Consider the following 20,584-nt stretch of genomic DNA (forward strand, 5'->3'; position numbering starts at 1 on the left):
GTGAGTGCTTTGTCTTGCGACACAATTTGAATTTTAAATCCTGCGCTTAGTCCGACAGTCACACCCCCGATTTGTGTTGCATGAAAGTTGGCGCGATTTCGCCAATATACGATCACGTTCGCCAAAAACCCATGTTAAATGCGCTGCAAATCTGAAATAATCGGGAAACCCGACGGAAATGCGGTTCGTGGACCCTTAGTAATTGTGTACCAATGACTCAGAGATGCATCACTGATGCTTGAAATCTTACTTCTAGGGAGCAGATTAAAGGTGAATTCCCACAAAGACAAGTTAAATGCACATCTAATGGATCCCATCATCTCTGATCTGTCTCATGTCTTTTTCTATCTGTCAGATATTAATAGAATGTTCAGAAGCTAAATGAAAGTGTATATAAACCTTGTACCCTGATAATCTAACCATGCTGTCAACACACAGCACGCAGAGATCATAATGGGGCACATTTACTGAGGGTCCGCGGACCGCATTTCCTCCGGGTTTCCCGACTATTTTCCGATGCATTTAACAGGGGTTTTTGGTGCACGCCATCGGATTTTGGCACAATCGCGCCGGCTTTCATGCGACACAAATCGGGGGGCGGGGCCAATGGACAACTCGACTGATTCGGACTAAGCATTTAAAATTCAAATTGCGTCACAAGACATGAACTCACATACATCGGGAAGAAGAAGGTGAACTCCGGGGACCTGAGAGGGGAAGCGACACATGCAGGATATCGGGTGCACGATCTTAGTGAATCGCGCCGGACTTCATCTTCTTCGGACAATCCGGATCTGGGATCGCGACAGGACCGGGTAAGTAAATGTGCCCCAATGTGTCTGCTTAAAGAGAGGATTCCAATTTGAAAGTTTTTTTTCATGGCAAAAACTCTTTAATGAGAAATGTCTGAAAGCAAAACTCCAAAGAATTCCAATGTGAACTAAGCTATAAGATTGATATTCCATGGAATTCCAATGCATGCCATGCCAGAAGATTGACACACTATAGAATCCCAATGTGAACAAAGCTATAAGATTGATATTCCATGGAATTCCAATGCATGCCATGCCAGAAGATTGACACACTATGGAATCCCAATGTGAACAAAGCTATAAGATTGACACTCTGATCCCTAGGCCACACCCAATTTTTATACATAAATTCCCAGTCAATCTTTTCCTTTTTACCAATACGGAATATACTCATCACTATAGATACACACACACATTGGGGGTCATTTACTAAGGGCCCGATTCGCGTTTTCCCGACGTGTTACCCGAATATTTCCGATTTGCGCTGATTTTCCCTGAATTGCCCCGGGATTTTGGCGCACGCGATCGGATTGTGGCGCATCGGCGCTGGCATGCACGCAACGGAAATCGGGGGGCGTGGCCGAACGAAAACCGACGGATTTGGAAAAACCGCCGCATTTAAGACAAAAAATGTGTAGCGAAAATTACACTTACCTTCACCAGGTATAGGCCGGTGAATTTCAGGGCATTCCAGTGCGCCTCAGGGGAACTTCAGCGCAGCAGCGCCACCTGGTGGACGGCGGAGGAACTGCCTTAGTGAATCCCGGCCGGACCCGAATCCAGCGCAGAGAACGCACCGCTGGATCGCGAACGGACCGGGTAAGTAAATCTGCCCCATTGGGCTCTCTGGTGCCGGTGTATGATAAAGGCCGTGCCCCCTGCGTCCCGATGGATACATGACAAGGCTTGGGCTGACGGGGCCTGATGGAGAATACTGCACCAGGTCCGACCTGTACTTTTAATAAGTCTCAAGAAAAACTTTTAAAACAACTGCAGCGTTTTGGTGCTGGATCAATCTTCCGTTTTCCTAATTTGTAATAGACACAGCTTTTAGCAGTGTCTAAAACAGATGATGTGTAGAGGTAAGTACAATTTAACCATCAGAAAAAAAAAACCTCATACATCTCTTATTTGTTTGGTAAAAACAGTGTCATGGCTTTTTGGCTAAATTGTTCGGAAAAAAAAAAACGCAAAAATTCAGAAGGATTGGGAGTCCCCGCTTCCACAGTCTGTATTCATGCAAAAAATAATCAAGATCAAGCGAGCTTTTGTCCTCAACCAACCGAAAGAGGATGAACATTAAATGTGTGGTTAAGTGATGACAGACTTACGCTTTTTGCAAATACAGTATAGAAAAGGTTAATATTTCAACGTATTTCTAGTTTCCTTAAACATATTATTTTGCCATCTAAGTGCATTGAATTTATTTGTTTTAGTTTTCCTATTGAATACCCACCCACTTTGCAGGTCTTTGTGCCGCCTTTACCGTAGAGGAAACCAGACTTGTCACCTGTCACATTTTATCACAGTTGAAGTGTCACTTTCTTCTCTCTCGCTCTGTCATTTCCTGCTTCTGATGTTATGGCGGCGAACACAGAGAAATCTAGTTCACTCTCCGAGGCAGATGAAGCTTCCGCAGACGCTTGTCCTACAGTGTCACAGCTACGAAGCCTCTTGGACAACAGACAAACATCGTCAACTAATCGTGTGGATGAAGTGTGGCCAAACCTCTACTTAGGAGATCTGTAAGTAATCACTTCTTAGTGAATAACCTATGAACATTGTTAAGCTACTCACAAATCATATCTTGACAAGGTACCTGCTACAGACAATGCTGAGGAGTCCGCAGATAGATCTCCATAGACTGCACATGTCTATTTTTCTTCTTTTGGGCTTCTTAAAAGTATCTTAAAGGAAACCTACCATTTGATTTGATGCAGTGTGAAGCAAACATACCTGGAGAATGCTGTAGCTACACTGATGCAGGATCATATCTTGGTTAATCCCTGAGCTGAGTGGTTTTGCTGATAAAAAGTTCTTCTTTGGCTGCTTCAGCGCTTCTTGTAGCAGGAGAGTTTTTCTCTGCAGGAGATGATGAAGCAATCACTCTTCTCCCTGCCAGACAGAATAATCAATTGCTGCACCCCAGCTGCTGTGCATGAGTCATGCTTGACTAACCTCCATTTGTAATTACAAGCTCAGTGTTGATCAAGACAGCCATGCATCATAATGTATCAAATCAAATGATAAACCAGGGACACTTACTCATAGATCCAGGAACTGTAACTGTGGTAAATGTGCTATCCATGGCCTCTTTCTTTGTAAAAAAAAAAAACCTTTTAAAATTATGCTTATGAGTCTGGTGGATGTTTCCAGAGCCCCTCAGTGCTGCAGATTCATATGCTGTTTACAGTGAGCAAAACATATCTAACCCAACCCCTGCTCTCTCCCTTCTCCCTCTGGCAGCAGCAGGAAGTGCAGAGGAAGGGGAGGACCTGCTTATTGTAACAACAAGTGAAAATACATCACCAAGGAGCTCTGGAAACACCTTACAGAGCCCCAGAGACTCATTAGGATAATTTTAAAAGAAAGGAGTCCATAGATAATAAATATAAGAAGATTATCACAATCATAGTGCCTGGATCTATGATCTAGGTTCGATTTGGGCCCTAAACCAACTACAGTTCCTTGTGGACCTTTGGTTAAGGGTCCCAAATTGACTTTTTTACATTTTTACAAACAATAATATATGATAGTACTTTATTAATCCCCTGGTGGAAATTCTTTTGTACATAGTGTCCTGGTAATTTATACACAGTAAGCTCAACATTACAGTTACATACATACACTACGAGAATCATGTTCTTACATGTTGCTAGATCCTTAGTTGTATATGCAACATCCCCCACCGGGGCCTAGCCTTTTCTTGTGGCCTGGAGGCAGCCGGGGCCCAGGATACCGGAGTGGCTGGCGGTTGCGGCCTAGGGCACCCTAATGTCACGGTTCTTGGTATGGGGACCGGAGGGCTGTCCTACAGCCTGGCAGCTCTCCAGCAGGTGGTGTGTGCAAGAAATATGGAGGGAGAGGCTGATGTACTTGTTCTCCCTGGGGCAACCCCTTAGTGTCTGTAAGATAAGACCCTGGGTAATGGATGGGGAGCCCGTGGTGGTAACAGCCGTATCCAGGGATCAGACGGAGGCCATGTTGTGCAAAATAACTCACGGTTCTTTATTGTATAACAGAGGCAAACAGGCCTAAACGGTCTTACAGCAGATTCTGGTAATGGAGTGGTCATGGAGAGGAGTCCTCAGGAATGGTTCACCTGCCTGGTAGTAGATGCAGCTGGGATGGAGCTGTGTCCAGTTGTGGAAGCTGCAGCTCTGAGTCTCCTGACTCTTGTCCTGGGATTAGCTGAATGTCAGCCCTGATGGTGGACTGACACTGTCTCTCTCTTCACTCTGTCTGTGACAGGATGTGCTCTCTCTGACAAGCACTAGGCATAAGAACCCTGCAGATGGTCTGCAGGCCTGTAGTCTAAGAGGGCTAGCCCCTCCCTACCCAGGGGTTTTATTATCCTAGTCAGGTGGTGGCTAACTCTCCAATCGTACTCCAATGTACAAGGTGTATTTTGCCTATGGCCGGAAACAAAAGTGGCATTTTTGTTGTGGTTCTATTGCGATTTCAAACACATTGAAAACGCATGCGTTTGGTTGCATTTTGGGGGAAACAGGGTAGATATAGATATAATCCCCAAATACCTGCTTGAGATGCCAACATGAGAAAGGCACGTACCTCCACATATGGTGGGAGTGCAGCAGAATTCGCTACTTCTGGGACTCTATCACTACAACTATCACTAGTTTATGCCCGGGGCCACCTCCACTTTCCACTACAGTTCTATTCCTGAATTTAATACCTACCTCTCACACAACTACATTCAATAGAACTCTGTGGCTGCTACTCAAGCCGTTATTTCAGCCCTTTGGAAATCACCTACCCCACCAACCCCGGCCCAATGGGAGAATAAAGTCTCACAACTCTGCAGAATGGAAGAGATCTGTGCTTTCCAAAACAGAAATCACCCAAAATACCAGAAAACCTGGACTCCCTGGTTACACCTACTCTCCTAACAACCAAACATGTCCACCTCCACTTATACTTCCCTCTTTGAGGATAACGTGCCCTAGGTGTGCACACATTCAACCTTCTAATTTTACCAAAATGGCCAGACCAATCAAACCTGCTGTGTAGGACAACCACACAAAGCTTAACAAGTTAATAGTTTTTCTCATCATCTCATTGTTGATGTTTTATATATAAAATTCCTAACTGTTTGATTCATTAATAGAGATGAGCGAACATGCTCGTCCGAGCTTGATGCTCGGTCGAGCATTAGGGTACTCGAAACTGCTCGTTGCTCGGACGAATACTTTGCCCGCTCGAGAAAATGGCAGCTCCCGCCGTTTTGCTTTTTGGCGGCCAGAAACAGAGCCAATCACAAGCCAGGAGACTCTGCACTCCACCCAGCATGACGTGGTACCCTTACACGTCGATAGCAGTGGTTGGCTGGCCTGATCAGGTGACCCTGGGATAGACTAGCCGCTGGCCGCGCTGCTCGGATCATTCTGTCTCTGGATGCCGCTAGGGAGAGAGCTGCTGCTGGTCAGGGAAAGCGTTAGGGTGTTCTATTAGCTTACTGTTAGGCAGGAGTGATTCTCAAAGAACCCAACAGCCCTTCTTAGGGCTACAATAACGTTCTACTTTTTTTATTTTAATTTGCATCTTTTACCATTTTGTGAGGAATTAGCAGGGGGACTTGCTACCGTTGTGTTTAGCTCTTAGTGGCACACATATCCATAGCAAAGACCGAAGTGGGAAAATTCAGTAGGGGTTGGATTTCTATTAGGCAATAACTCAGTGTCATCTCATCTGGCATAGTAGTGTGCTTCCTTTGATACTTGGCTAGAAAATAGCCATAGGAGAATACAAATAGCTTCTTGAAGCCTACAGTAGCGTTCTATATATTTGATTTCTGGTTGATCTGCTGGTGGCTGTAGTTTCTGCAGTGCATGTACTTGCCAATTCTGAGCAATTTGTAGTGAGACTTGCGACCGCTGTGTTCTGCGCTTAGTGGCACACATATCCATAGCAAAGGCTGAAGTGGGAAAATTCAGTAGGGGTTGGATTTCTATTAGGCAATAACTCAGTGTCATCTCATCTGGCATAGTAGTGTGCTTCCTTTGATACTTGGCTAGAAAATAGCCATAGGAGAATACAAATAGCTTCTTGAAGCCTACAGTAGCGTTCTATATATTTGATTTCTGGTTGATCTGCTGGTGGCTGTAGTTTCTGCAGTGCATGTACTTGCCAATTCTGAGCAATTTGTAGTGAGACTTGCGACCGCTGTGTTCTGCGCTTAGTGGCGCACATATCCATAGCAAAGGCTGAAGTGGCAAAATTCAGTAGGGGTTGGATTTCTATTAGGCAATAACTCAGTGTCATCTCATCTGGCATAGTAGTGTGCTTCCTTTGATACTTGGCTAGAAAATAGCCATAGCAATAGGATAGGATTGTTTGGTTCTAAAAACTCAAAAAAAAACAAAAAACACAAAAAAAAACAAAAAACACAAAAAAAACACACAAAAAAAAAAAAAAAAAGTAAAAAAAAAAAAAAAGTTATAACTCTCATTTTAAAAATGTTTAACCCCAGGGCTAGGGGTAGAGGACGAGGGCGGGGACGTGGGCGTCCAACTACTGCAGGGGTCAGAGGCCGTGGTCCTGGGCGGGGTGAGACACCACCTGCTGATGAGGGAGCAGGGGAACGCCGCAGAGCTACACTCCCTAGGTTCATGTCTGAAGTTACTGGGACTCGTGGTAGAGCACTGTTGAGGCCAGAACAGTGCGAACAGGTGATGTCGTGGATTGCTGACAATGCTTCGAGCAATTTGTCCACCACCAGTCAGTCTTCCACGCAGTCCACCCATGTCACCGAAATCCCCACTCCTCCAGCTCCTGCACCTCAGCCTCCTCCCCCCCAGTCTGCCCCCTCCCAGGAAAATTTGCCATTTGAACCGGCATACTCTGAGGAACTGTTTTCTGGACCCTTCCCACAGTCACAAACCACTTGTCCGGTTGCTGCTGAGCAATTTTCCGATGCCCAGGTTTTCCACCAGTCACAGTCTGTGGGTGATGATGACCTTCTTGACGTAGTGGAAGTGTGTAAAGAGGTGTCCGACGATGAGGAGACACGGTTGTCAGACAGTGGGGAAGTTGTTGTCAGGGCAGGAAGTCCGAGGGGGGAGCAGACTGAGGGATCGGAGGATGATGAGGTGACAGACCCAAGCTGGGTTGAGAGGCCGGGTGAACACAGTGCTTCTGAGACGGAGGAGAGTCCTCGACCTGAACAGGTTGGAAGAGGCAGTGGTGGGGCCAGACGGAGAGGCAGGGCCAGAGCTGGTGCATCAGCGCCACTGTCAACTAGTGAAGCTCCCGTGGTGAGGGCTCTTGCGGCGAGGGCTAGATCTTCAGAAGTGTGGAGGTTCTTTAAGGAAACACCGGATGACCGACGGACTGTGGTGTGCAACATTTGCCAAACCAGGCTCAGCAGGGGTTCCACCACTACTAGCTTAACTACCACCAGTATGCGCAGGCATATGAATGCTAAGCACCCCACTCAGTGGCAACAAGCCCGTTCACCTCCGGCCGTGCACACCACTGCTCCTTCCCCTGTGTCAGCTGCTAGTCAGCCCCCTGCCCAGGACCCTGGCCCAAAAACCCCATCGTCGCCTCCACGATCCTCCACAGCATCCACCAGCGTTCAGCTCTCCATACCCCAGACGCTGGAGCGGAAACGCAAATATAGTGCAACCCACCCGCACGCCCAAGCCCTTAATGTGCACATCTCCAGATTGCTTAGCCTGGAGATGCTGCCCTATAGGCTAGTAGAGACCGAGGCCTTTCGCAACCTCATGGCGGCGGCCGCCCCTCGGTATTCGGTCCCCAGCCGCCACTACTTTTCCCGATGTGCCGTCCCAGCCCTGCACCAGCACGTGTCAGACAACATCATCCGTGCCCTGACCAACGCCGTTTCTGACAAGGTCCACCTGACCACGGACACGTGGACGAGTGCTGCCGGGCAGGGCCACTATATATCGCTGACGGCACATTGGGTTAACTTGGTGGAGGCTGGGACCGAGACTGACCCTGGGGCTGCTCATATACTGCCGACGCCGAGGATTGCGGGGCCTACCTCGGTCCAGGTGTTTCAGGCCTACTATGCCTCCTCCTCCTCCCACCCCTCCTCCACCTCCTCCTCCGAACTACCATCCGTGGGCACGGCGCCATCAGTCGGTAGCTCTAGGCACAGCAGCAGTGCCGTCGCTAAGCGACAGCAGGCGGTGCTCAAACTGCTGAGCCTAGGCGACAAAAGGCACACCGCCCAAGAGCTATTACAGGGCATCACGGCGCAGACTGATCTGTGGCTGGCACCGCTGAACCTCAAGCCGGGAATGGTTGTGTGTGACAACGGCCGTAACCTGGTGGCGGCTCTGCAACTCGGCAGACTGACACATGTGCCATGCCTGGCCCATGTGTTAAATCTGATAGTGCAGCGTTTCCTCAAGACATACCCCAATCTGTCTGATTTGCTCACGAAGGTGCGCCGCATCTGTGCGCATTTCAGGAAGTCCAGCCCAGATGCTGCCACTCTCAGGGCAGCGCAGCGCCGCCTCCAACTGCCCGCTCACCGACTGTTGTGCGACGTGCCCACGAGGTGGAATTCAACACTGACCATGTTATCCAGAGTTTACCAGCAGCGCAGAGCGATTGTAGACTGCCAGATGTCAACTTCCACCAGAACTGGTAGTCAGGTCAGTCAGCTTCCTCAAGTCTACAATGAGGAGTGGACGTGGATGTCTGATATCTGTCAGGTGCTGAGTAACTTTGAGGAGTCAACACAGATGGTCAGTGGCGATGCCGCCATCATCAGCCTCACCATCCCGCTGCTTGGCCTGTTGAAAAACTCTCTGGTCAGCATGAAGTCGGAAGCTTTGCGCTCGTCACAAGAGACGGGGGAAGAATATTCCCTTGTTGATAGCCAAAGCACCCTGAGGTCTGTTTCTCAGCGCATATCGGAGGAGGTGGAGGTGGAGGAGGATGAGGAGGAAGAGGAGGAGAATGTTGGCGAGACACAAGAGGGGACCATTGTTGAGTCCTTCACTGTTCAGCGTGTATGGGCAGAAGAAGAGGAGTTGGAGGAGTTGGAGGAGGAGGAAATGGACAGTCAGGCCAGTGAGGGGAGTGAATTCTTACGCGTTGGTACTCTGGCGCATATGGCAGATTTCATGCTAGGCTGCCTATCCCGTGACCCTCGCGTTCAAAGAATTTATTCCAGCACCGATTACTGGGTGTTCACTCTCCTGGACCCACGGTACAAGCAAAATCTTGCCACTCTCATCCCTGCAGAGGAAAGGAGTGTGAGAATGCATGAATACCAGCAGGCCCTGGTGCACAAGCTGAAACAGTATTTCCCTTCTGACAGCGCTAGCGGCAGAGTGCGTAGTTCTGCGGGACAAGTAGCGAGGGAGAGTAGGCGAGCAGGCAGCTTGTCCAGCACTGGCAAGGGTACGCTTTACAAGGCTTTTGCCAGCTTTATGTCACCCCAGCAAGACACTGTCACCTGTCCCCAGTCTCGGCAGAGTAGGGCTGATCTTTACAGAAAGATGGTGAGGGAGTACGTAGCTGACCATACCATCGTCCTAAATGATCACACAGCTCCCTACAACTACTGGGTTTCAAAGCTGGACATGTGGCACGAACTGGCGCTGTACGCCTTGGAGGTTCTTGCCTGCCCTGCCGCTAGCGTCTTGTCCGAGCGGGTTTTCAGTGCAGCTGGTGGCATCATCACCGATAAGCGTACACGCCTGTCGACTGACAGCGCTGACAGGCTGACGCTTATTAAAATGAATAAAGGCTGGATTTCTCAGAATTTCCAATCTCCACCAGGTGAAGGAAGCTCAACCTGAATAATTGATCCACTCCTCCTCCTCCTCCTCATTTTCCTCCTTCTCCTCCTCTTTGTACAGTAAAGCAGAGGAAAATGGCTATTTTTTGACAGGGCCCACTGGCTCTTGCTATACTTCATGCATTTAATTTTTCTGGAGGGCCACCTACCCGGTCCTCTGTTTGAAACAATTTTTGTGAGTGCCACATACAGGCACTCAATCTATTCCATTTTTCTGGAGGGCCACCTACCCGGTCCTCTGGTTTGAACAATTTTTGGGACTGCCACATACAGGCACTCAATCTATTCCATTTTACTGGAGGGCCACCTACCTGCTCCTCTGGTTTGAAGAATTTTTGGGACTGCCACATACAGGCACTCAATCTATTCCATTTTACTGGAGGGCCACCTACCTGCTCCTCTGGTTTGAAACATTTTTGGGACTGCCACATACAGGCACTCAATCTATCCCATTTTACTGGAGGGCCACCTACCTGCTCCTCTGGTTTGAAGAATTTTTGGGACTGCCACATACAGGCACTCAATCTATTCCATTTTACTGGAGGGCCACCTACCTGCTCCTCTGGTTTGAAACATTTTTGGGACTGCCACATACAGGCACTCAATCTATCCCATTTTACTGGAGGGCCACCTACCTGCTCCTCTGGTTTGAAACATTTTTGGGACTGCCACATACAGGCACTCAATCTATCCCATTTTACTGGAGGGCCACCTACCTGCTCCTCTGGTTTGAAACATTTTTGGGACTGCCACATACAGGCACTCAATCTATTCCATTTTACTGCAGGGCCACCTACCTGCTCCTCTGGTTTGAACAATTTTTGGGACTGCCACATACAGGCACTCAATCTATTCCATTTTACTGGAGGGCCACCTACCTGCTCCTCTGGTTTGAACAATTTTTGGGACTGCCACATACAGGCACTCAATCTATCCCATTTTACTGGAGGGCCACCTACCTGCTCCTCTGGTTTGAAAAATGTTTGGGACTGCCACATACAGGCACTATCCAAATTAAATTGTCTCCATAGCAGCCTCCACACGTTGTCTCCATTCCTACCTCCAAAAGTCGTCCATATAGCTGCCTCCATACATCGTCCCTTTATCAAACGAGGTGTGTCAGGCAGAAATTTGGGTTGTTTTCATGGATTCCACATCAAAGTTGTTAACTTTGTCGCCACCCTGCTGTGTAATCCACAAAATATACTTGCAAACTTTTACCATTTAGGGATATTATTTCAGCGCTTCTTGCGCATCTGTTTACATTCCCCTCACCCGCCATATCCTAAACTTATAAGAACGCTACTACACTTGATCTTATACAAAAGTGCTGTTTGGGGAGTAGCCTAGAGACAGGGGCTTGGATTTGCGAAAGCTCGCCTGGCAGCGGAGCGCCAGCTCCATGCGCATCATGCGCTTCTTGCGCATCTGTTTACATTCCCCTCACCCGGCATATCCTAAACTTATAAGAACGCTACTACACTTGATCTTATACAAAAGGTTCTTAGAAGTGCTGTTTGGGGAGTAGCCTAGAGACAGGGGCTTGGATTGGCGAAAGCTCGCCTGGCAGCGGAGCGCCAGCTCCATGCCAAGATCCAACTAACATAGTTTTAACTGCAGCACCTTTAATCTACTACTAGTTCACTGCCTCCATACATGGTCCCCTTATCAAACGAGCTGTGTCAGGCAGAATTTTGGGTTGTTTTCATGGCTTCCATGTTAACTTTGTCGCCACCCTGCTGTGTAATCCACAAAATATACTGGCAAACTTTTATCATGTACCGATATTATTTGAGCACTTCTTGCTCACCTCCTTTGGTTCCTCTCTGCCACCCATTGGTTTGAAGCCTGAGTCCATTTAGGGTATGTCGCCATGACACTCTCTAGCCTGCTGCCGCTGCCTCTGCATGCCGTCCCCTATAGTGTCAGGGTCAATTATTGGATGTTTTAGATGCTATCTAGCTTCATTCTGTCACTCTGTCATGGCCATGCTGTTGCCCATAATTTTGGCATAATGGTGCGTTTAAGCAGCCTCAGAGGCATCCATGCATGCTGCCCCTGCTGTTTCCTGTCCATTTCCGTGGTGTTTCCATCCTTTTCTGAGGTTCCCAGGTGTTTGGCCAAGCTTCCCTGTGCAGAGCCTTGGTCCCCTTGAAAAATGCTCGAGTCTCCCATTGACTTCAATGGGGTTCGTTATTCGAGACGAGCACTCGAGCATCGGGAAAAGTTCGTCTCGAATAACGAGTACCCGAGCATTTTAGTGTTCGCTCATCTCTATTCATTAACATTCTCTCTGCAATATGTTACATTATATTATGTAATATTTGTAAGAAATGTTTACAGTTCCCAATGCAACTCGTGCCGGGGACTATGAACTGTTTTATGTATTTTATATTTGATGTATATATATATATATAAAAACAATAAAACGATTTAAAACATCTAAAATGCAGCTCTGCACTGTCACATTTTACAGGCTATAACATGTTTATTTTTTTGTAATTTGGACAAAAGGGGAATTATTTTTTTGTGGACGAGATCCACTTGTCAGGTACATCTTTTTTTTTTTCGGGGGGGGGGGGGGGGGGGTCAATAGCTAATAATCAGATTGGTGGTGGATAAAAAAAAAACATTAATTCTTATTTATGATTTTAATCTTTTTTTTTTGCTGGAAGTATACCATAAAAATAATGTGTTCTCTTTATTCTATGGGTCAGCACGATTACGGCAACACCCCATTTATATGACTTTTTTTACGGATAACTTGCTTTTGTTTTGCATTACCGTGTAACATTGGGCAGAACATTTATATTTTTTTGTTTACAGAGCTGTTTTATAGCTTATTTTTTGCAGGACAAGCTGTACTTTTTCTTGGTATCATGTCGGGGTAAATGTTACTTTTTGATCACTTTTTATGCGCTTTTTACTAAGTCATATGTGAACATTTCATTATTTTTCTTTTTTTACGCCGTCCACCATACTGGTTCAGTGACAATTTTATTGTACGGTTTATTACGGATGCTGTGATACCCAATGGGGCAGATTTATCAAGCAGTCTGAAAGTCAGAATATTTCCAGTTGCTCATGGCAACCAATCACAGCTCCCCTTTAAAATATTCATGAGCACTGGTGAAATGAAAGCTGAGCTGTGATTGGTTGCCATGGGCAACTGGAAATATTCTGACTTTCAGACTGCTTGATAAATCTGCCCCAATATGTTGTGTTTTTTAGGTGATTTTCACTTTTTTATGTTTTATTTGATTATTGCATGGGATGGGACTAATTTTTTTAATTTTTTTTTAAACTTTTTTATTTGTTTTATTTTCTCCCATTGTAATATACTGCAATACTAATGCATTGCAGCATATTACATAGTCAGCCTATGCATTCTGCACAGGCTGACAGCTGCACTGCTAGATTTACAGGCTGCTACTGAAGGCAGCCCTGGGGTCCTTATCAGACCTCAGGGTTGCCATGGCAACAATCGTCTTGATCTTTGTGGCGATGCACTATAGACGCCACGGTCACTATGACCACAGCATCTATGGGTTTAAACAGGCGGGATTGCGATAGACGCCCCAATGTGTCATGAAAAAAAAACATCTCAAAATCACTTGGCAGTAACATTTCAGATTTGGAAATCAAGTTTAGTTCTAATTCTAGAAATGAGCAGTGTCCTTTAAAGTCTGATATTTTTTGTTTTTCATCCATAGGAACACTGCCAATAACAGATATGAGCTGTGGAAGCTGGGCATCACACATGTGCTGAATGCGGCTCATGGGAGAAGATACTCGGAAGACAACCCTGACTTCTATGGAACCAGCATCACATATCATGGTGTGCCAGCTAATGATGTGCCAGAGTTTGATCTGAGCAAGTATTTTTATACCGCGTCAGCATTTATTTACAAAGCCCTGACCACACCTGGAGGTAAAATTACAAAAAGAGAAAATATTACACTGCACCTACAAAAGTATAAATAATTCAAAACTTTTCTACATGGAACTTCTATTGTATCTGGACAGACACTAACTACAATCTCACCTGTTGTGTAGTCCAACAGAGTTATGTCTTATCCCAGTCACCTTATGTAGTGTCAAAAGACCTTAAAGGGGTATTCCTCCCACCAAGACAAGTTACTCAGGATAGCAAAATAACACATTCTCTAATTCACTGTTATTAACAAAAATACAGCAAAACACGCCCCGTCTCTATCAGTCCTGGTTGCCCCTAGACCCTGGATCTTTTGAATTTAGGGTCGGCAGACATCTTGTTTTTCTGTCTGACACTGCAATGAGGTTCGTTCTGCTCTCTGCCTCCACCCTTGCATTCCAGGACGAGCTCACACACACACACTGACTTCCTGCCAGCATGTGAGGAGAGAAAAGCTACTGACAGATAAGATCTTTATCTAGGGGAGGGGGAGGGAGGTATACAGCAGAACTGTGTGTGTTATAGGTGAGTTAGCAGAGCAGTGTGTTATGGATCTCATCATTTCTCATCTCATATCTGTCCCATCTCTTTCTTTGTGTCAGACACTAGTAGAATGTTCAGAAGCTAAATGAAAGTGTATATAAAACCTGTACCCTAATAATCTAACCACATTGTCAGCTCACAGTATCTCACACAGCACTAGAGGAATCACGAAGAGTCTGCTTAGGGTCCCCGTCCAGCACAGAGGCTGCAATAGGGACAATACTATGGAGGCTCCACCGAGAACATTAGTATGTGGGCTGCAAAAAGGGACATTACTATGGGGGGCTACAAAGGGGACCTTACTATGGATTTTGCAATGGGGACATTACCATGGGGGCTGCGCTGGGGACATTACCATGGGGGCTGCGCTGGGGACGTTACCATTGGGGCTGCGCTTGGGACATTACCATGGGGGCTGCGCTGGGGACGTTACCATTGGGGCTGCGCTGGGGACATTACCATGGGGGCTGCGCTTGGGACATTACCATGGGGGCTGCGCTGGGGACATTACCATGGGGGCTGCGCTGGGGACATTACCATGGGGGCTGCGCTGGGGACATTACTTTGGGGCCTGCACTAGGGACATTACTATGAAGGCTGCAACAGGAAAATTTCATTAAAGGTTAGAGGATACATTCCCCACCCCAGGGTTGTACTAAAGTCCATAAGATTCCCAGTTTATTTTGTAGTAAAATTAGATGCGTATACCTGAGTAGGACTGCAGGAAATGGCATATTATATTTGTTAGGGTAAGATATTGGGCATTTTTTTCCAGTAACCATAGTAATGGGGCTACCTGACCCAGTCACTGGAAAACATTTTGGGTGCATCTGGTTCCCAGATACAAAGTGCGATCCGAGGACTCTTAGTAAATAAACCCCAATGTCATTAATCACAAAATGGAGCTTAAATAGTTTTCTTTTATGGTAAATTTTATGGGCATTCTAAGGTAGGCGGAGTTATCTCCAAGATGGCCGCCACTGGATACTACAACTTCCATGATTGCTCCCTCTCTGGCAATCTCCACAGGGACAAAATCAATGCACTGATTAAAGGGCCAGGAGCATTTTAATTCTTCACTATATTGTATGTCCACAACATTTTTCTGCTAAGGGGAGCAAAATAACGAAACCAATAACATACCGGCAGTCCTGTGTTACAGACAGATAGGTTCTTTAGGTTTGTTCTCAAGTTGAATGTGTATGTAAGTAGGAACTGTATATTTGTATCATTATACATCTAGACAAAATTTTGTTTGTCTCTGTGTGAATAATATTTTCTAAATCTTTTGCTATAATGGGAAGAAGAATTATCAATAAAGCTTCATTACAGATAGCTTAAAGCTGACTCTTGTAGTCTGGGACTAAAGTAAAGCATCCAGAGAGCTTCACCAGAGGTTACAATGGGCAAAGAGGTCCGCCTGTAACTAGGGGTCATCTGTAAGTTGGGTGTCCTTAAAGGAAACCTACCATTTGATTTGATGCATTATGAAGCAAACTTACCTTGAGACTGCTATAGCTACACTGATGCAGAAACATATCTTGTTTAATCCCTGAATTGAATGGTTTTGCTGAAAAAAAACAATTATAAAATTATAATAATGAGGCTGTCGCTCCTGTGCCTGGCTCGGGCGCTTCTCTTCTTACCCTAATTATGCACTGCTCCAGAAAATGATGTTATTACTGTGTTGTCCCTGACAAGCAAAAGTATCATCCCTCAGCTGCTGTGTTTGAGTCCTCTAGCTCAGGTTGATTAGTCCTGACTGGACAGTTCAGGAAACTCTGTGTAATGTGTTTATGAATGGCAGCCAGCATGCAACCCAGCTTTCCCAAGTTCCTGAATTTTATAATTTGTTTTTTGAGCAAAACCACTCAGATCAGGGATTAAACAAGATATGTTTCTGCATCATAATTGCTACAGCATTCTCAAGGTAGGTTTGGTTCACGATGCATGAAAACAAATGGTAGATTTCCTTTAAGTAGGAGACTGCATGTATAAGCTTATATTTTAATGATCTATTTGAATATGAATTATGCTCATTCCTGGAAAACCCCTTTACCTATCTTGGAGTTTACCTCACTTCATCTACCTCTAACGTTTTAAAAGAGTATTTTCCCCACCTGATACAGGACATACACAGTGACAGAATGGTCACTAATAAAATGTCCAGACTTCCTAAGTTTCTCTATCTTTTTTTCTACATACCCAGTGATCTTTGGATTATGTGTGTCTGTACATGGTTCTTCCACTGTTCTGAGTTTGTCGGCTTGGTTCCTACTCCAAAGGCGGCATAGATAAGGAATATTACAGTATTTTTCGGACTATCAAGCGCACTGGATTAAAAGGCGCACCATCAATAAAGGCCTGCTTAAATATCTAGGTTCATATATAAGGTGCACGTGATTATAAGGATGAATGACCAGCAGGGGGCAGACCTGTGCACTGTTCAAGGCAGCTGTTGTCTGTAAGTGCGGTTCATATATAAGGCGCACTGGACTATAAGGCGCACCTGATTATAAGGATGAATGACCAGCAGGTGGCAGACCTGTGCACAGTACAAGGCAGCTGTTGTCTGTAAGTACGGTTCATATATAAGGCGCACTGGACTATAAGGCACACCTTTGATTTCTGAGAAAATCAAAGGATTTTTGTGCACCGTATAGTCCCAAAAATACGGTATAACGGTATCACACACCTGAAGTTCTCCATAGCTTGAACCTCTCTATCTCTAATGAGTGTTAGCGCTGTCAAGGGGACAGAGCCTCTCCATATCACATCTTCTGGACCTGCAGGTGTATTACTTCTGTCTGGTCCCTATAGAAGGTATTAGAGGTTGACATACAGTAACATCACGTGACAATCTCCTGCCCCCTCCGGACTGGGTGAACGTAGAACAAAACCTTACCAACATGTGGGAGCCGGTGCCAGAGGCAGGACGTAATAATGCAGCAGGGGTCAGAAAGGTACCACGCCCTGTGCAGTACTATTACGTCCAGCGCTGCCTACGTACATATATGCAGAAAAAGTGTCACTTTTACATTTATAGCCCGGAGCTTATTGGTGTCAAAGCTGTAAAACAGATCCAGAGAATTTGTCTCTTAAAGCTGTCGTCAAATAATTGATTTTCAGCAAACAATTGATATGGTTTGTGTAATAAAAGTTATAGAGTTTTCCAATATATTTTCTGTATCAATTCCTGATTTTCTAGATCTCTGCTTGCTATCCTGCTATAGAAAGCTTCTATGTTTACTTCCAGAGGATAGAAATCAGTTTATGGTCTTGTGATGGACATGTAGGTGCACGAGCCGTTAGTATCAGAGAGCGTAATCAGAGCCGTGTGATACTAGTGGCTCGTGCACTGGCATATCCATCACAAGATCATGGACAGACTCAGTGTCGGACTGGGTTTCCTTAGGCCCACTGTCAGGATCAGTGGATCCTCTGGACCACCGCGGGAGGTGGTACCAGCCGACACCTGGGACCAGAGCCCAAGCGGCACCTGGTTTTCACCAGAGCCCGCCGCAAAGCGGGATGGACTTGCTGCGGCAGGATACCACTAGGTCGTTCCACAGGTGCGACCAGCCCACGGTGGCAGCCGAAGTCGAGGTACCTTAGCGGATGACAGTCTCGTAGTCAGGCACAGGGTCAGGGCAGGCGGCAGAGATGCAACGTCAAGTCCAAGTCCAAGGTCAGCAACGGGAGGTCCAGGCAGGTGGGAACGGGAACACAGCAACACGGAGGAACTCGGGTAACACAGGACACAGGAGCGGGAACACACAGAATACACAGGAACGCAGGAATACACAGGAATGCAGGATTAAGCAGGAATACACAGGAACGCAGGAATACACAGGAACGCAGGAATAATCACTTGGAAGCTTTCTCTAAGGTTATATGGCACAAAGATCCGGCAAGGGTAACAGAAAGAGGCAGGCTTATGAAGAATTGGGCAATATGGCCAGCGCCAATTAATGGCACGCTGGCCCTTTAAATTTGGAGAAGTTGCCGCGTGCGCGCCCTAGTAGTCGGGGACGCGCGTGCACAGCGGAAGGGAGCGAGCCAGGAGCCGGGACGGGTGAGATACGCTGGCGCCGCGCTGGCGGGGGCAGGGCGGCACGGGTGAGCCCGCGTCCCGCGATGTGGGTCGCGGGACCACCCATGACACCCACCAGAGAAATTGAATCCAGGGGCCCACATTATCACCCCAGGAAATATACTCTATCAATCTTCAAATTATGTTGTTTTCTGATGGACCTCTGGGGTTCAGTATCAGGTTGAGATAGGGCCCACCGGAGGATCCTCTGCTCCTCTGGTGGGCCAGTCCGACACTGGACAGACTTCTATCTACTGCAAGTAAATATAGAAGCTTTCTATAGCAGGACAGCAAGCAGAGATCTAGAAAACTGTGCAGAATTAATACAGAAAGTATATTTGAAAATCGAATAACTTTTCCTTAGGCAAACCATATAAATTATTTGCTGAAAGTGCACAACAGCCAGTTTACCGTTTGTACCAATGTGAATTGCACTTTAAATAAGTAAATGTATTTTTTTTCCCTAGCCAAAGTTCTCGTACACTGTGTTGTTGGTATCAGTAGATCTGCATCGCTTGTCTTGGCTTACCTAATGATCCATCATCAGCTATCTGTGGTTCAAGCCATTTGCACAGTACAGAAGAATCGGAGGATATCCCCCAACGCAGGTTTTCTTCGGCAGCTGTTAAGCCTGGATGAAGAACTACGTCAAACTAGACAAAACCACAGCAGACCAGAGATGAGGAATCATGGAGAGGAGCGGAGAAGTGAACAGAATGAAACATAACTTACATGCAATCTCCATTATTTTTATTACGTTTAGCACTGATATTCAAATTTATGTTATTTAAGTCTTTACAAAAAATGTGTTGTGTATTTTTAAGATTTGCTTCAACTTTTTATCTTAATTGTGTGAAAATTTACTGACAGTAAAGTAGAAATTCGAAATAGCCAAACCAAGGCCAGTGCCAGCACCCAGAATAGGTAGAGGCAATGCAGAGCACGTTCCCCATTGTAAAGTTTAGCACAGATTTGTGGGGGAAGGTCCTCATCCTGTTCTTGTACTTTGCCCCTTATGGAATTTGAATCCCAGACCTCCACCAGGGGATGCAGAAGCGCTAAAAGGGATCTCTGGCAAAATGTTTGAAAAAATGATAGTTTTCTGCCTAATAAAAACTTTTTTTACTTATTAAATGTGTTTACAGCCTCTTCGTTTTTGACACAAAGTCCATCTCTGATGTGACCGGTGGCTCCCCCTACATTCTGTAGTGAATATACTCACCCGAGTCCCAACGACCAGCTGCCTCGCACTCAGTAGTAGGCCTCCTGCATCTTCCTGCAGTCCACATGAATCTTATGGACTGCCAGAGATGATGTTGGGTGGGGAGAGACCATTGGAAGCCTGCGATAGGTAACCTTTTCTTACAGTTTGCCATCGGCCTAGCTCACCCACTCCACTGGCCACCGGGCCGGCCAACATAAAAAATAATTTGAGTGGGCAACACACACCAGTATACTAGTATGAAAACAGTCGTTGGTGTATAGGTAAGTCCTACATTCATCTACAATGTGACCTTAGGTTGTTGTGTTTAGTTTTAGTGACCATATTTTTTCTTCTTTCTTCTTTTTCCTTGGTAGGTGGGTTTGCACTTTTAATTTATTCCTCTGATGAGTCCCTTCAGACTATCTGAACTAAAGAAAAGCCAAGCCCCACTCAAAACACATTTTCATTAGCATTTTATTGTTTTTTTTTAATCGAATAAAAGAAGATAACAGTATCTAGCAAATATCCACGGTCAGCGCTTATGTATAAGGGTGGTTTATTCACCAACAGTGAGAAACATTTTAGCCCCTCTATGGAGCCATTTTCAAGTGAACTTGAAGAGCACTTGAAAATGGCTCCATGGAGGGGCTGAAGGATTGTATGTTTCTCACTATTGGTGAAAAAAATGTCATACCTCATTGGAGAACTGCTTACTTAGAGTCTTCCATTGTGGCTTACATGCACCTTGGAGCCAGGTTCCTTTGAGGCGTGCAGCCTACCTCTGAACAAAGATCTGTTGGCACAGTGATTCACTTTCTCTGCTATTGCCCATATAGGGAATTTTGTATATTTATTCCCCAATAAAATTGGCATGTGAATGTGCAACACCCCTGCCAATGCCCCTTGTTGGTGGGATCACATGGTCTTTTCTGCAGATGAAAGTTCCAGACAAGTCCAGGGAGGCAGGGTGTTCCAG

General features: G+C 45.9%; 1 protein-coding gene across 2 annotated transcripts; it reads left to right on the plus strand.

The window, feature by feature from the left end:
• Positions 1-1,622: 1,622 nt before the first annotated feature.
• On the plus strand, positions 1,623-19,507 carry DUSP13A (dual specificity phosphatase 13A). Of its 2 annotated transcripts, none has more exons than XM_072131199.1 (3): positions 1,623-2,557; positions 13,548-13,672; positions 18,872-19,507. In XM_072131199.1, the coding sequence occupies exons 1-3, from the start codon at positions 2,394-2,396 to the stop codon at positions 19,129-19,131; spliced, it is 549 nt and encodes a 182-aa protein (XP_071987300.1). In that variant the 5' UTR covers positions 1,623-2,393; the 3' UTR covers positions 19,132-19,507. The 2 variants fall into 2 exon arrangements, with proteins under 2 accessions (XP_071987300.1, XP_071987299.1); XM_072131198.1 differs by having other exon boundaries at positions 1,627-2,557; positions 13,548-13,765.
• The last annotated feature ends 1,077 nt before the right edge of the window (positions 19,508-20,584 follow it).

The sequence above is a fragment of the Engystomops pustulosus genome, chromosome 11, assembly GCF_040894005.1.
Source record: "Engystomops pustulosus chromosome 11, aEngPut4.maternal, whole genome shotgun sequence".
NCBI classification, from domain to species: Eukaryota; Metazoa; Chordata; class Amphibia; order Anura; family Leptodactylidae; genus Engystomops; species Engystomops pustulosus.

Bases quoted from the DNA above. Each gene is read 5' to 3' on its own strand.
- DUSP13A (XM_072131198.1), top strand. From the start codon at position 2,394: ATGGCGGCGAACACAGAGAAATCTAGTTCACTCTCCGAGGCAGATGAA. The intron at 2,558-13,547 runs GTAAGTAATCAC...TTTCATCCATAG, and splicing joins AACCTCTACTTAGGAGATCT to GAACACTGCCAATAACAGAT. The intron at 13,766-18,871 runs GTAAAATTACAA...TTTTTTCCCTAG, and splicing joins AGCCCTGACCACACCTGGAG to CCAAAGTTCTCGTACACTGT.